The sequence below is a fragment of the Phaethon aethereus genome (genome assembly GCF_964289735.1).
Source record: "Phaethon aethereus genome assembly, chromosome: 11".
Classification (NCBI taxonomy): Eukaryota; Metazoa; Chordata; class Aves; order Phaethontiformes; family Phaethontidae; genus Phaethon; species Phaethon aethereus.
In genome coordinates, this window is record NC_138587.1 from 18,097,978 (window position 1) to 18,111,568 (window position 13,591).

The window sequence follows — 13,591 nt, forward strand, 5'->3', positions numbered from 1 at the left end:
ATGGGGACAGGCTGAGCAACTTGGGGTTGTTCAGCCTGGAGAAGAGAAGGCTCTGGGGAGACATTATTGCAGCCTTCCAGTACTGAAAGGGGGCTCAGAAGAGAGAGAGGGATAGACTTTTTAGCAGGGCCAGTACCAATAGGACAAGGGGTAATGGTTTTAAACTAAAAGAGGGCAGATTTAGGCTAGAAATAATGAAGAATTTTTTCACCATGAGGGTGGTGAAACCGTGGCCCAGGTTGCCCAGAGAGGTGGTAGATGCCCCATCCCTGGAAACATTCCAGGTCAGGCTGGACGGGGCTCTGAGCAACCTGCTCTAGTTGAAGATGTCCCTGCTTATGGCAGTGGGGGGTGGTCTAGACGGCCTTTAAAGGTCCCTTCCAACCGAAAGATTCTATGATTCTGTGATTGTAGATGCTGTCAGCCTCACTCACAGTTTCTCTTGGCAGTCTGCATTGCCTGAGCGTAAACTCAGAGAAGTGCACTAGTGTGTGTGTTAGCTGACAGATGGATCTCAATCTGCCAGCTCCTCACTGTGAGGAGGTAGTACCACTCCATATGCTTCAATTCAGAGCGTTACACCCGCACTAGCAAGAATTCACCATATTTAATATTAATTAACTAATAATGTTCAGAATTTCATGCTGAATTATAAATGAAGAAAGAAGTGCTGCTTGTTTATACATTCAGTGCCAGAATTTTTCAGGAAAGGAAATAAAAGCACTTCTGCCAACAAGCATGTGAGCTGCCAGATGGACAGATAATAGATAAGCATAGAAGGCAGAGTATTGCTAATGCAAAATTCAAGTTCATTAAATTGTCTTCCCGTTTCATTGAAATACTAGGAATAATTAATGCCAGAGCACTGTGGAAAGGTTTCTAACAGTTACTTTAACACCGGAGTTTTGCAATCATTATTCCAGAAAACTGAAGACTCATAGGAAAGAATAAAGGCTATATATAAGAACAGAGACAAGAAATAAAGTAAAACCTCTCCAAAGTATCAATATGAAAAGCAACACTTGAATCTGTACCTAGAATTCAGCCTTTCCTCCTCTCCCTCCTTCACCCTCCCAAAAAGTCCTACACGAAATATTTTTATGATGTGAAGTAACTTCAACATGCATTTAAGAACTCCAAGTTCTTATGGCTCTCAGCAGATGGCTGCTCTTGTAACAGCACAAAAGTGGCCCAACTCAAACGTTTTAAATGTTTCTACATATCATGTATTATTGCATTTCTTAGTCACACGTTCTAGTGGTTCACAATAAGAATCTTTCTGATTCCCAATAAAGATCTAAGATTTATCTAGCTCATTAATTTGAAATTCAAAAAAATGAAAATAAGCTAAAGAATATTCAACGTGTTTGATGTCCTCTACAGCCATACTGCAATAACCCTGCTTTTCTGAGGAAAGAATTGGGAATTTCACCTGTATTTCCAGTGCTTCTCAAAACATTTTCAAAAACAGGTCAGACACAAAGCATGTGACAACATGTTTTGTTTCATAAACCTCCTACACATTTCTGTCATCAGACCTCAACAAAGCAACAGCTGAGCTAGCAAAACAGAAGAAGAAAACCAAAAGGAGGAAAAGTTAGCACGCATAAGATCACACTTGCACATCACACATGCAAACCTGCTCACGTGCATGGGCAGTTTCAGCGAGGACAGAATCAGACCCTTCTCACAGGTGCACAGGTAACGGGCACAAGGAAGCAGCCACAAGTTGCAACCAAGAGAATTCCAGCATGATAGAAGTAAAAAATTTCGAATGAGAGCAATTAAACTCTGCAACAAGTTGCCCAGAGAGGGTGCAGTGATTTTGGTCTCATAGACCTTGAAAATTGAACTGAATGATGCTCCAAGCAAGGGGACATAGGCTCACTCTGCTCTGGGCAAGTGGCGGTAGCAGGTGACATTTGGGGTACCTTCCAACAAAAATTGGTCTGTAAGTCTAAATATCACCTTTCTGTGATACAATGCTTAAAAGCTCCAAGATTTGAGCCAATTATGAAAGGACCAAAGAATGGCTAACTAAAAACAATACACACACACGTGTATATATGCACAGAATTTAACAGTAAGGAATCTGCTGCAGTTTGAGCTTCCATACAGTGTTATATCATGAGAGTATTGAACCTCCTCTAGCAGGTTGGCTTTGCTGAACTTCCTGAATAATGAGTTGAAACTAGACAGATCCTCCAACACAGCCCTCATCGTACAAGATGGCTGTGATTTGAAGGGTTTCTTTGATATTAGTTCACATGATTTCCAACATTCAAGACAGGTATTAAAGTTTCCAGTAGAACGCTGTTTTACTAACTACATGTGGTAGTTAACGCTGAAGAGTTAAACGAAGCATTAGCATACAAACTCAGACACTGATGCAGAATTTCACACAGCTACTCTCAGACAACAGAACTATTTTCAGAACATTTGGTTATCAGGAGAACATATGCATCATAAATGTGATCCTGCAATTTCTAACCCTGTAAAAACTTTGCAAAATCAACTACATATGCAGGCCAGATTTCAAAATTCTACTTGGGAAGAATGTCAAAAATGCTGTTCTGCTTGCTAATATCAATGGTTTTCCCACAACAGTGGAAACCATGTCTGTTATGAACATGTACATGCACACTAATAATTCCTGAAAATTCACACCACCATGGAATGACAACTACTGGTGAATTTTATGTTACCTGTGATCTTTATCATACATTTGAACCTACAGCTCTTTCCCACTACGCAAAGCTTTTAAGAAGCTTGTCTTGCAGTTCCATTTTGCCTTCCCCCTCATTTTCTTGGTAGCAGCAAAGAGGGAATAATAAATTACAGGTTTCCCCAAAATACAATTTTCTTTCTTAAAATAGCTTTACAAGAAACAACATGCCTAATGAGAACAGGCTAAAATGATGCCTTGCAAGAAGGTAGGCAAATGTATCTGCCACAGGTCACTCGACTGCCAAAAGCTTGTGTGACACTTGCAAGCTCAGCATCTCCCTATAGTCATAGTTTAAAAAAAATTAGAACATTGGCAGGGTGTGAGGTGTGTTTGTTTTAAAGAGTGGTAATAAATGGGATTGCAAAAAGACCAAAAGAACCAGTGTTTTTGGCTTACTGCTCATTTCTACAGACAAAAAAGAAAATGCACTATGGTCTTGGTAATTCCATTTTTGTCCTACTGCAATTCTTGCTCCTCTTCCTTTGCCCCATTAACTACAACTGAGATGCTGAATTATAGGATACCCTGAAAGACTGTTGCTTATTCCCCTACATGAGAACCCCAAAAGTCTTGACTATATTTTTGCTTAATGACCTAGACTTGTCAGCAATCTTGGACACCAATTATACTACTATACTGGCCTAGGGCAACCGACTTCCAGCTACACCCAGCTTTACTGAAGAAAGATACCAGGAATCATGGTTTCTTCATGATGAAAAAGTTAAGGAATAAGTCACTCAAAAGAAAATTTTGTTCTAGTCCATGTTAAAGACTGACAATGATATATGCAGCACATGAGCTCACTGGCTTTGTTCCCCATGCAAGAAGGATTTTTAAAACTTCTGTAAGAAAACAGTATTAGCCATGCAAGTGCCCAGCCTCTTTTCTTAATTGCATTGTGTCCTTGGCCTCAATGGTTCTGCAGAGATATGTGTGTAATTAAGAACTTGCCCGTTAAAGATGGTCACCCAGAAAGAAACTTTACAGAAATGCTGGACACAATAAAGTTTAACGACCCAGCTAGTTAAGTTATTCAGGGACATCGTAAGACTAATGATTCAGTGTCTGGACAGCCATGCGGTACCTGCAAAACTGCAGATCTTATCCCAATCTCTTCATTCCAATAGCAGCAGTTATGGCTACAGTTTTTAAGCACCAAAACTTTGCGATAGTTAAATGGGCCTGACTGGCATTCTCGTTAGAGCAGAGAACAAGGGACTTTGTTTTACTGCAAAGTCAAATATGCTAGTGCTGAGCATCAGCCTAGCCCAGCTACCTCATGACCAAAGAGAAGTCCAGGGCTCTTTTGTCTCAACACCGATGACATAAGTTCATGGAAAATGATGTGCCAACACTGGACTTCACCTAATTTGTCAAATGGGTGGAAGTGCTTGCTGGATAAACACTGGAGAATTACAGTTACTGGAAGTTACCTCTGTAAAAACATTTACTTCTCACTTGCTTCCATATCCAGCTAAAAGCCTATCTGTGAATTTTGTCCCTACAAAGGTTTTGTGATAGCTAAGGGAACAGCTATCACTAAGTGAAGCTCTCCTTCACAGTGCAGGGGAGGAGAGGACAAATCATTATGAGAAAAGAAAAAAACAACAAAAACCCACAACAAACCAATGACCAACAAAAAAACCCTGCTACCTGAGATTTGGAATAGAACTAGACTATGTTGCTTCTTCATAAAGGGCAGCCACATGCTTTACCTGAGGTTGGTGAGCTTTTTATTCCCAACACATTTCCCAAAAAAAAAATTTCCAAATGCTTAGCTCGTAAAGACTGGCTGGGACACACACAAATAAGTCATATTACCTGTCGCATACAACTCAGTCTAAGGCAATTTCACCAAGGCTGATCTCATGCCTCCTGGTAGCACATGATAGTGTGGTTCTGACAGAAGCATTAACTTGGCTGTCCATAAAGGAAACAAATGTGTCTTAGTAGAGCATGCAGCCCAGACGTACCACATCAATAGCCATTGCAGTGGAGCTTTTTTTTTTTTTTAAAGTAAAGCTTACTTTTAAAACAGCTAAACTAACTCAGCAGACAAAGAATTAGACACAATTTCTCACTCCCGATTGCTAAGCTATTTGCTATCTCCCCAGAAAGAGCAGCACTTTAGAAGAAAACGCATGTAATATGCACTATGTAAAAGAAAGTATTCAGTCCTTTACTCCCTGAAAGACATGCCAACGCTACGGCAATACTAAAGATAAAGCAGTTACTTGCAACCCTTTAAGAACTCTAAGGTAAACAGCTCAAGTAGCTTAGTATTTATCCAAATATTAAAGTTATAAGACAAGATTTGGTCTTAGAGACAGGCATTTGTTACCTTTGCATTTAGCATACGTATCACTGTTCGGTCAAGGTGTGCTCTATTTGAAAGGTCATAATAAATCAGAGTTTCCCAGCACTTTCAGAGACAGAAGCATACACTATTGTTTCCTCAACAGGTATGAGACAGCTGAAGCAAAGCAAATCTAAGCCTCCAGTACTGAAAGTGTCTGTAAGATTGGCTTTAGAAGTTTAATACACAGCCTTCTTGCAAACACTTTTATACTCTGAACCAGGTGTTATTTAGTAACTACCAAAAAAACCCCACAGAGGTTGCTAGAGAAACAGACAGCCCATTCCTACCATGCGATGCATACGTCTAGTGAGAGCTGAAAAATACAATCTGCTGCATTCAAGTGGATGTTTTTTCACTTAAAAATAAGAACCATTTGGGAAACACAAACTATTTAGTACAAAACAATCAATCCATATTAATGTGCACTAAGCAGCAATTTACGATTCACAACACCATTTTCACATACAGCATTCACAAGATCACTCAATAATACATGAAGCTTTCCTGACATTATTAGTATGACGACGGATATCAATGAACTTTAAGTCATTCAAGCCAGTTGTTTCAAACCAGCTCTTGGGAGCTGACAGACCTGCCAAAGCACAGCTAAGAATTCACTCATCATTCATTAAAATATTAAGTAAGTCAGAAACTGTAGCAGTTTTAAAAAGCAGAAAGCAACCCCAAAATATAAGTTCAGATATACTCAAAAAGAATGTAAAAGGAAAACTGTGCTTCGATTTGTAGGAAATTATAAACACCAAATATATTCAATCAAGGGGGCCAAATGTAGACATACACTGTATGTTTAGAGCCCATTTAAATTCTGAATTGCTTTGCTTACCAGATTCATTCTTCCTAGGCTGCTGAAACTATTGAAGCATTGAATTGCAAGCAAGACACATTTCACATAACACTAACTGCTTTAAAAAAAACCCCAAAATACACAACCTACTTTCATACATTCTCTTTATACATGATCAAATATGAAAGGAGAGTCAGCAGCCAATTATGTAAACTTCTTTGATATAAATGTATCTAACAACTAGGTATTTACTGCATAAATTAAATTTCTGAAATCAAGATGAAAACATGTAATAATTCCACATGCATAAACATTCTTCTTAAAGCTTCATACATCTTAATGTTTGTGTAAGTTTCATAAAAGCTTCACACCAAAACCTAATGCCAGCACTAAAAACATATTGCCATAAGAAAGCTCAAGTTTTTAAGACTGGATGGAGTGGTTTGTTTTTTTTTTCTCCTGTTTAATTTTAAAGCTCCTTAGACTATTTCATCTAACATTACAATTACCTTGCAATGAAAGCATTAAAATCCTATGCATATAAACCAACATATGTTGCTAGTCACACCATCAGCCTCAAAACAACAAAGGTATGCTGGAAGAAGTTGCATAGTAGCTGACATTTTCCAGCACAAGTAAGAAATTAAAAGCAATTATTCTGACAAGGAATTAAAATTCTAAAGCATAACATCTTAAAAAAATTATTAAGAGACAGAGGATATACGTTGTTAGTTGTGGATAGTTATTTGTAATTTTAAGGTCATTTTTGTTCCATGGAAAAAAACCCAAACGCATATATTTTTGACAAACAGGTGAAAAAAAAAAACCCCAAACTAGAGTAGAACAACAAAAAGCAAGCAAAGGTTGTAAGTATTCACTCAGGTGACTGGCTAGCCTGTCCAAAACTGGTAAGATGAACCCTATAAAATAGTATTTGGCCAAGGTCTAAGCATTCAAGCCCAGGACAATGACTTCTTAAGGTTTACCAGTTACCAAACTAACGTCAGTCCTATAAAACTTGCAACGCTTAAAAATTCAGGAACTCGTCTCTCCAGTTCACCTCCCGCCAACAATTTCTAGTTACTTCCCTTGGTTCATCTATTTCAACAGTGTCAGTGGAGCACAGCAATGGAGAGACCTGTCAAACAGAAGAAGTATACAAATAAACTTCTTGTTACAAGTCATCATTCCTGAGCACCTTGCAGCTTACAGGCCAGCTGCTTCCCAAGTCCTCCTGAGCTCTATTTAATGCCTGGTGACCAGATAAAACAAGGAAACATAGTACTGTGTTCCTCTTCTACCAGGTGAGCCAACACACTTTAATCACTACAAGAGGAAGAATGGTTGGTCTTAGAATCTGGGGTAGCCAAGGTCATGACAGAAGTTAAGAAGCCCAAGGTCAAAACAGTGAAAAAAGCAACCTTTAGAGAAAAAAAAATTATCAACAATAGAAAAAACAAGTTTTGTACCCTCCTTTTGTATCTACTCCTGTGAACTAACTTACATCTGGAACTAAACCTGAACAACGAATGTGAACTATGAGGAACTTGCACTGGGAATCCATTTTAGCACATTTTCATCCTAACATTCATTACATATGACAACATATGTACAAGGTTATGACAACATATATATATAAAATGTGTGATTCAGGGTCAGTGGTAGAAAAACAGGTCTTGAGTATCCTGAGCACCAGTGTGAACAAGTTTAATTACTGCTTATTAAACCCTAAAACCTCATCCCCATACCACAACACCTGCAAAGGCAGTCTCATGTAAGCTCTAAGCTTATAGTCAGTCTGCCAGTGAGATTTAACATACTAAGGATCGTAGGGAATACACTTTGCTGTGATCAAGAAATCTCTGAGAATGTAAAGCATTTCCTGCCAGCAGGCATGAGAAAGCAGACCTGATTTTTTCATTTCATCAACAAAACCCACACACAGATAAGGCCTTGTTAGATACCCGTTTAAGAACGCAAACTTCATTAACCATGAAATTAATATCACTCAGAACACAAAAATGCGCACTGTGTGTTTGTACAAATCAGCTCCTTACAAATTTAATTATAAAACACCAGTCAAGAACACATTCATTACGCAGTTTACAGTTAAACAACAGTCTAGCTAACAGTCCAGAAGTTAGTTCTAATTAAACACAGCTTCAGAGTTTCTGGATAATTTATCATTTTAATAGTTTCCAAATGTCAACATAATTTATCCTTTTCCCTAAACATTTTGTAATGTGAATGACATACATAATTTTACTTAGGACAATCTTATTATCTGGAGCACAAATCATAGCCAGCAATCAGCCAAGTAATAAGAAAATGTATTATGTTCTGAGCCAACAAGACAAAGGAAGGCGTCAGACAACTGTTAATGAGAAGTGCAAATTACAGAGTACAGGTTATTTGTTTAAATTGATACCTTTTTTTTTTTCCTTAACTTTTATTGGCATGGCATTTCAAGAATAGTTGTTGCATTTAGTGACACTAAAATATTAATGACCTGACACTATCAGGATGTTGAACCACCCAATAAAGTGCTATTACAACCTATATCCAACAAAGAATCAGACATCTTGCAAGCAGTTTTAATCAAAAAAACAAGGAAATGTAGTTTAAGCTGGACTAAACATTATGAAAACATGTTTCTCCTTTGGTCAGTAAATGCAGAGATACATACCTAACGGTGCTACAAAACAAGACTGGTCTTCTGTTTTCAAAATAGGAAACAACTCCAAAATTGTTATTCCTAAATTCATTGCAGGTTATTTGCTTCACTTAAAAGGATCAGCTGAGCTGCTCCCAACACTATTATTACTTGCTTTTATACAACATGAAGTTTGTCAGCAAGATTTGTCCTTTTCTGCAAAGCTCGCAATGGATAGAATTTATCCCAACTATGTGTTTTATATATTAGAGAGTACTACAACATTAGCATGGTAAAATAAAGCCATTTACTTAGCTAATTTACCCATGTGGCTGCATTTTTCCCCCCTGCTATGGCTCCAAGTGCATCTCTCATTTTTGTCTCAAACATGGATAACAATGTCACAGAGATACTGAAAGGACTGATGATTTATTTACAACAAACAAGAAACAGCCATGTAATAGACATGAGCAATACCTCACCAACTTGGGCATAACAAAACACTTGATCGTTATAAGTCATAATTTACTTGGCCACAACCAAAGTGACCTCACAGGGCTTTTATGAGTCCTGCAGCCACTTAACCTGGAGAATAATAGCTGTTCTCTAGTAAACCCCACTAAGATACTGATCATTACTACTTACCATAAATTGGGCCCAAAGGAGCAAGAGGTTAAACCACCTTCTTTCTACTACCATCACCCCATCCTGTTTCCTTCTTGGCCTCCAGCCAGATGGGGGGATTGCATCACCCCTTCCTCACAGCCAGCCAAGTAAGAATATCACTTTACACATCCAGCACTTAACTAAAACCCAACTCTGAATCCAAGGGAAAGCTCCCCGGGCAAGGGGAGGCTGAATGAGGCTTGGCCATCACCTCGGCCTGCTCCCTGGGCCTTGCACCCAGCCACCCACTCGCCTTCCGATGAAAAAGCCCTGCTAACCCCATGTTCTGGATTTTTTTCCCACCCCCACCTCCTCCTTTTAAAAAATTTACTCTCTCTTCGCTCCCTCCGCAGATCTTGCCTTTTAACATAGTTCAATAGCATATCTTGCTAGTCCTTCTTTAGCCTAAAAGGGATTCACCCCATTGCTGCGATACCTGGGAGAGGTCCTTAAAGCCATTTCAGACTGCCTCATACTAGGTAATCCCCAAATACAGACTGGCATGCAAGCCCTGCATAGATCTGGCAATTCACCAGGAACTTGGGAAGAGTTCTAGGAAAAAGAATAAAGCGTGTTCAACAAAGGTGTTGAACAGGTCCAGGTCCACTGTGCAAGTACAATACTGTTCATTTTTTCTTAACTATGAAACTATCCTATTTGTGATTTGAAACTTCTGTATGATACAAGTTTTAAAATCAGTCGCACAGATAATGTTTTCCAAGGTGGCCCTCAGCAATTCGCGTGAACATATACTGCGTCACTCAGAGCAAACGCATACAAGGATGGGATATTATCAAGTCAGGATAATATCAAGTCTTTTTAAATAATACCTTTATTAATAAAAACACCACCTTGCTAGTAGGCCACTGCCCTACATTTTAGGAGATCGCCATGTAGAATAACCTCGTTACTCTAACTCAGAAGCCAGTATTTCACCACTGATGTTACAGGGTATCAAAGCCAAATCCCTGCCATTTCCACATTTTTAAAATCTGCTCAAGCAGAAAGAAAATTGCTACAGAAAACAACTGAAAATCATAACAACTGAAAATCATATGCTTTAGTTCTTTTGTATCTAATGGTTTTCTTTAAGCTTTTTTTCTTTTGAAAGGCCACTGGAATTATTTTTAATTTCTTCTCAAGTCCCTGCTCTCCAGAACGTTATTCCAAATAATAATACTCCCTTAGCTTGATGAAAATATGAAACCATTCCTCTAAAAAGCATATTTTTGCTGAAGTGTTTTGAATTCTACTAAACTACCTACTAAGATAGCTTATTTAATGAAGAAGCATTCATTTTCCTTGCATGGCTTATCAGGTGGGAAAACCTTGCTGGAAAGTAAACAGACATTAAGGGTGTATTTTTTAAGGCACTTCCTTTAAGGCACTGTAAGCAAAAAGAGGACCTTAAAAATATATAAGGTATCTCTTATAAGAATTGCTGCTTTTTTTTTTTCCCAGCTGTGACCCTCACTGGCAAACCCACCTACTCACTTATTCACTGCACCTCTACCAAATAATTTCAGCTCTGTTAACACAGAAGCTTTTACCCTTCTCAGTGTGAGTACAGACACAAACTGTAGTAGAGCCATAAAAAGGTAACAGACTCACAAGCTCTTATCTCCTTTACAGCATTATTTATATTTTCCTCACAGATGGACACAAATGACTCTTCCATTTCAATAGTTCATCAATACGACTCACATCTAATTTCTCAGCTGATCCTATGTATCCCAAATCAAACACAGCCACACTCCAATAAGGCACCAATCTTTTGACAAACAAGCTTAGTAAATATACTACATATTCAAGATGAAGTACTTGAAACAGTTTATGTCAGACAGGGTAATGGGTTTTCTCCCCATACCTTTCTGCAGGTTTGGCTACTAAAATTTGTATTATTTGCAACCATCCCTACATTGTACATGTGTGGGAACACTGTGCTGACACCACTCTCTAATTCACCACCAAGAAAAGTCTAACCGGAGAATGCTCAGAAGGTGCTCCGGATTACTGACAAAACACATCATATTATACAAAAATATTTAAAACCAGCTTTGTGGCACCAGTAATAACAAACATAACTATCGCACCAACCTCCCCCCTCCCAGAAGCAAAGTTGTCAGTTTAAATCAAGATCCCCATGAAATAAGATACAAGCATTACAATGGCTAACTCTGAAAAAATATTATCTTTGGCTTACTGACCTGAAGCATAAACATACATCTCTTCCATCAAGGGAAACCCAGTAAGACTTCCTGGTGTGAAGTGTCTTGGCTTAAATAAACTAGGGTGGAAAATAATGCATACTTAGAGAGGAGGGACAAGACCAAAATTAAGCAATAGATGTCAAAAAAGCAGGCTAACAGACTTGAGAATTAATGGCCAGAATCCAAAAGGGCTGCCAGTCCAAGCAGATTTGCCAAGAGGAGGTAGTTTTTAGTCAGTTAGTCCCCTTGTCAAAGGGAGTTGGAGCCTATGGTTAGGAGAGGAGCAGCAGAAGTTGTCTCACCCGACTTCAGTACAAATTTTGATGTACTGGAACATCTGTAGTGCCTGGGTGAAACTGTTTCAACATGTCTTTAGCTTCACAGCAGAGTACTGACCTCTGAGCAGTAAAGATTTATTCACAACAATTAAAAATAACAGACTGATGGGCTCCAATAGTAATAAGTATATTCACTACCGATTCAGACACCAGAAAAGGACCTCACTTCTGCACAGTGCTTTACACGAAGAGCAGGAAGGTAAGATTTGAAATCAGGCTAAGTAGTGGATTTGGGAGGCCTTAAACAGCTTATAGCAATAAAAACAAATGCAAACTTCTACTCTTCGGTTAAGGGGGTTAGGGAGGCTCCTGTATAAAGTCAGGATAGATGATAACTAGCTAAAGCATCTTCTGCAAGAAAAAGATTAGGGGGTTATGACAGGTTGTATATTTGAATCTAGAAGTAATAGAATAAAGCTACTGTGTGGTAAGAGAGTAAGTTAAACTGTTCTTCGTTCCCTGTGTGACAGGACAAGGAGGCAAGAGCTACAAAGAAAAGGAAACTTCAGATTTATTCTCAAATTACCATTCCAAACCGAGATTCTCTGGTACTGTCACTTCTTGGTTGTGCCAATGCAGTAGCAAGGGCACACACAAGCTAGGCTGATAATGTGATTGGGGTAAAAACCTTTCTTTGAAGTATTTAGAAGATAGTCACAGAAATGCAGTTTCCATGTTCCCTCTGTCAGAGTCACCACATCTTCAACAAAAAACCTGACACTTACTCACATTTTAGCCTTTAAAATATGAAGTTTAACTGATGTCATTGGCAGGCCAGTTGATAGCATAACTTTACAGCAGTTGAGTAAATGCACGCACAAGAAGGTAGCAAACGAGTGTCAGCTATTAAAACAATTTTGCTTTAAGAACAGTCCTTCAGTCATTTGTAGATGTACATCTACCAGTGAGGCACAAAAGAGGTCCTCCTCCTCTCACAGCTAGTTATTACGATCAGAAAAAAAAAAAAAAAATTTCTTTGTTCCACTGAACACAAGCATGGTAAGATTTATCTAGAAAAGAGCAAGTCTGGGTCTGCCTTTCATTTAGGCACTTATCAAAAATTCTTACCCTTTACACGTCAAATCAAATATTTTTCAAAGGAAAACAGCCTCTGTGCATAAAGAGCAATTGTACAGTGTATCTCTGTTGCTGTTAGTTTAATTTCTTTTTCTACAGAGGGTTCTGCACCATTCATCACAAAGTATTACAGTATCTCCTTCTAGGGTTCCCCTTCAAAAAAGAAAAAAAAGGCAAGTGACTTGCCCTTTATAAGTTAAATTTAAATACCAGCCAGTCATGTGTCTTCAATTCTCTGACTTTTTACGGAGGAGAGCTGAAGAAGCGATACAGCCGCATACAGCCGCATACAGAGAATTAATGCTGTTCAAAAGGGAGACCCACCTCTGACCTGACAGCAGTGTCACTTTTCAAGCAGTCCCTGCCTACAGCCACTTGTTTCTCCCTCAACGCTACCACCTCTGTTGCACCGGACAGCTAGAGGACCAGAGCATGGAAATACTCCAGATTAAAAATAACCACGTCTCCCTCTTCATTTTTCTTGCTGTATTTGTCCTGTGATCTAGCTCCAGAAGTTGTGTCACCCCTTCTGCCACAGCAGCTCAGGGACAGGAACAACTGTGTAGGTGCGGAGGTGACTGCTGAGGTCATGCTCTCCTCGTTCTCAGCCACAAGTTCCTGCTTCTCTGTCACATCAGATCTGCCACAGGGATCACAAATCCTATTTGTTGAGCCAACTTTTAGAGGTTTTGGAACAATATACCAGATGTTTTGCATACAATCTAAAAAGGATAGAAACATTCAGGAAAAACTAG

At 38.8% G+C, this 13,591-nt stretch overlaps 1 protein-coding gene across 1 annotated transcript in view; it reads right to left on the reverse strand.

Moving 5' to 3' along the window:
• Positions 1-6,919: 6,919 nt before the first annotated feature.
• Positions 6,920-13,591, reverse strand: part of SFMBT1 (Scm like with four mbt domains 1) — a gene marked incomplete at both ends in the record, with an annotated part of 22,355 nt that continues 15,683 nt past the window's right edge. The window contains one exon of the mRNA XM_082004614.1: positions 6,920-7,030. Coding sequence (XP_081860740.1) covers positions 6,920-7,030 — 111 coding nt within the window. The remainder of the gene's footprint in view (positions 7,031-13,591) is intronic.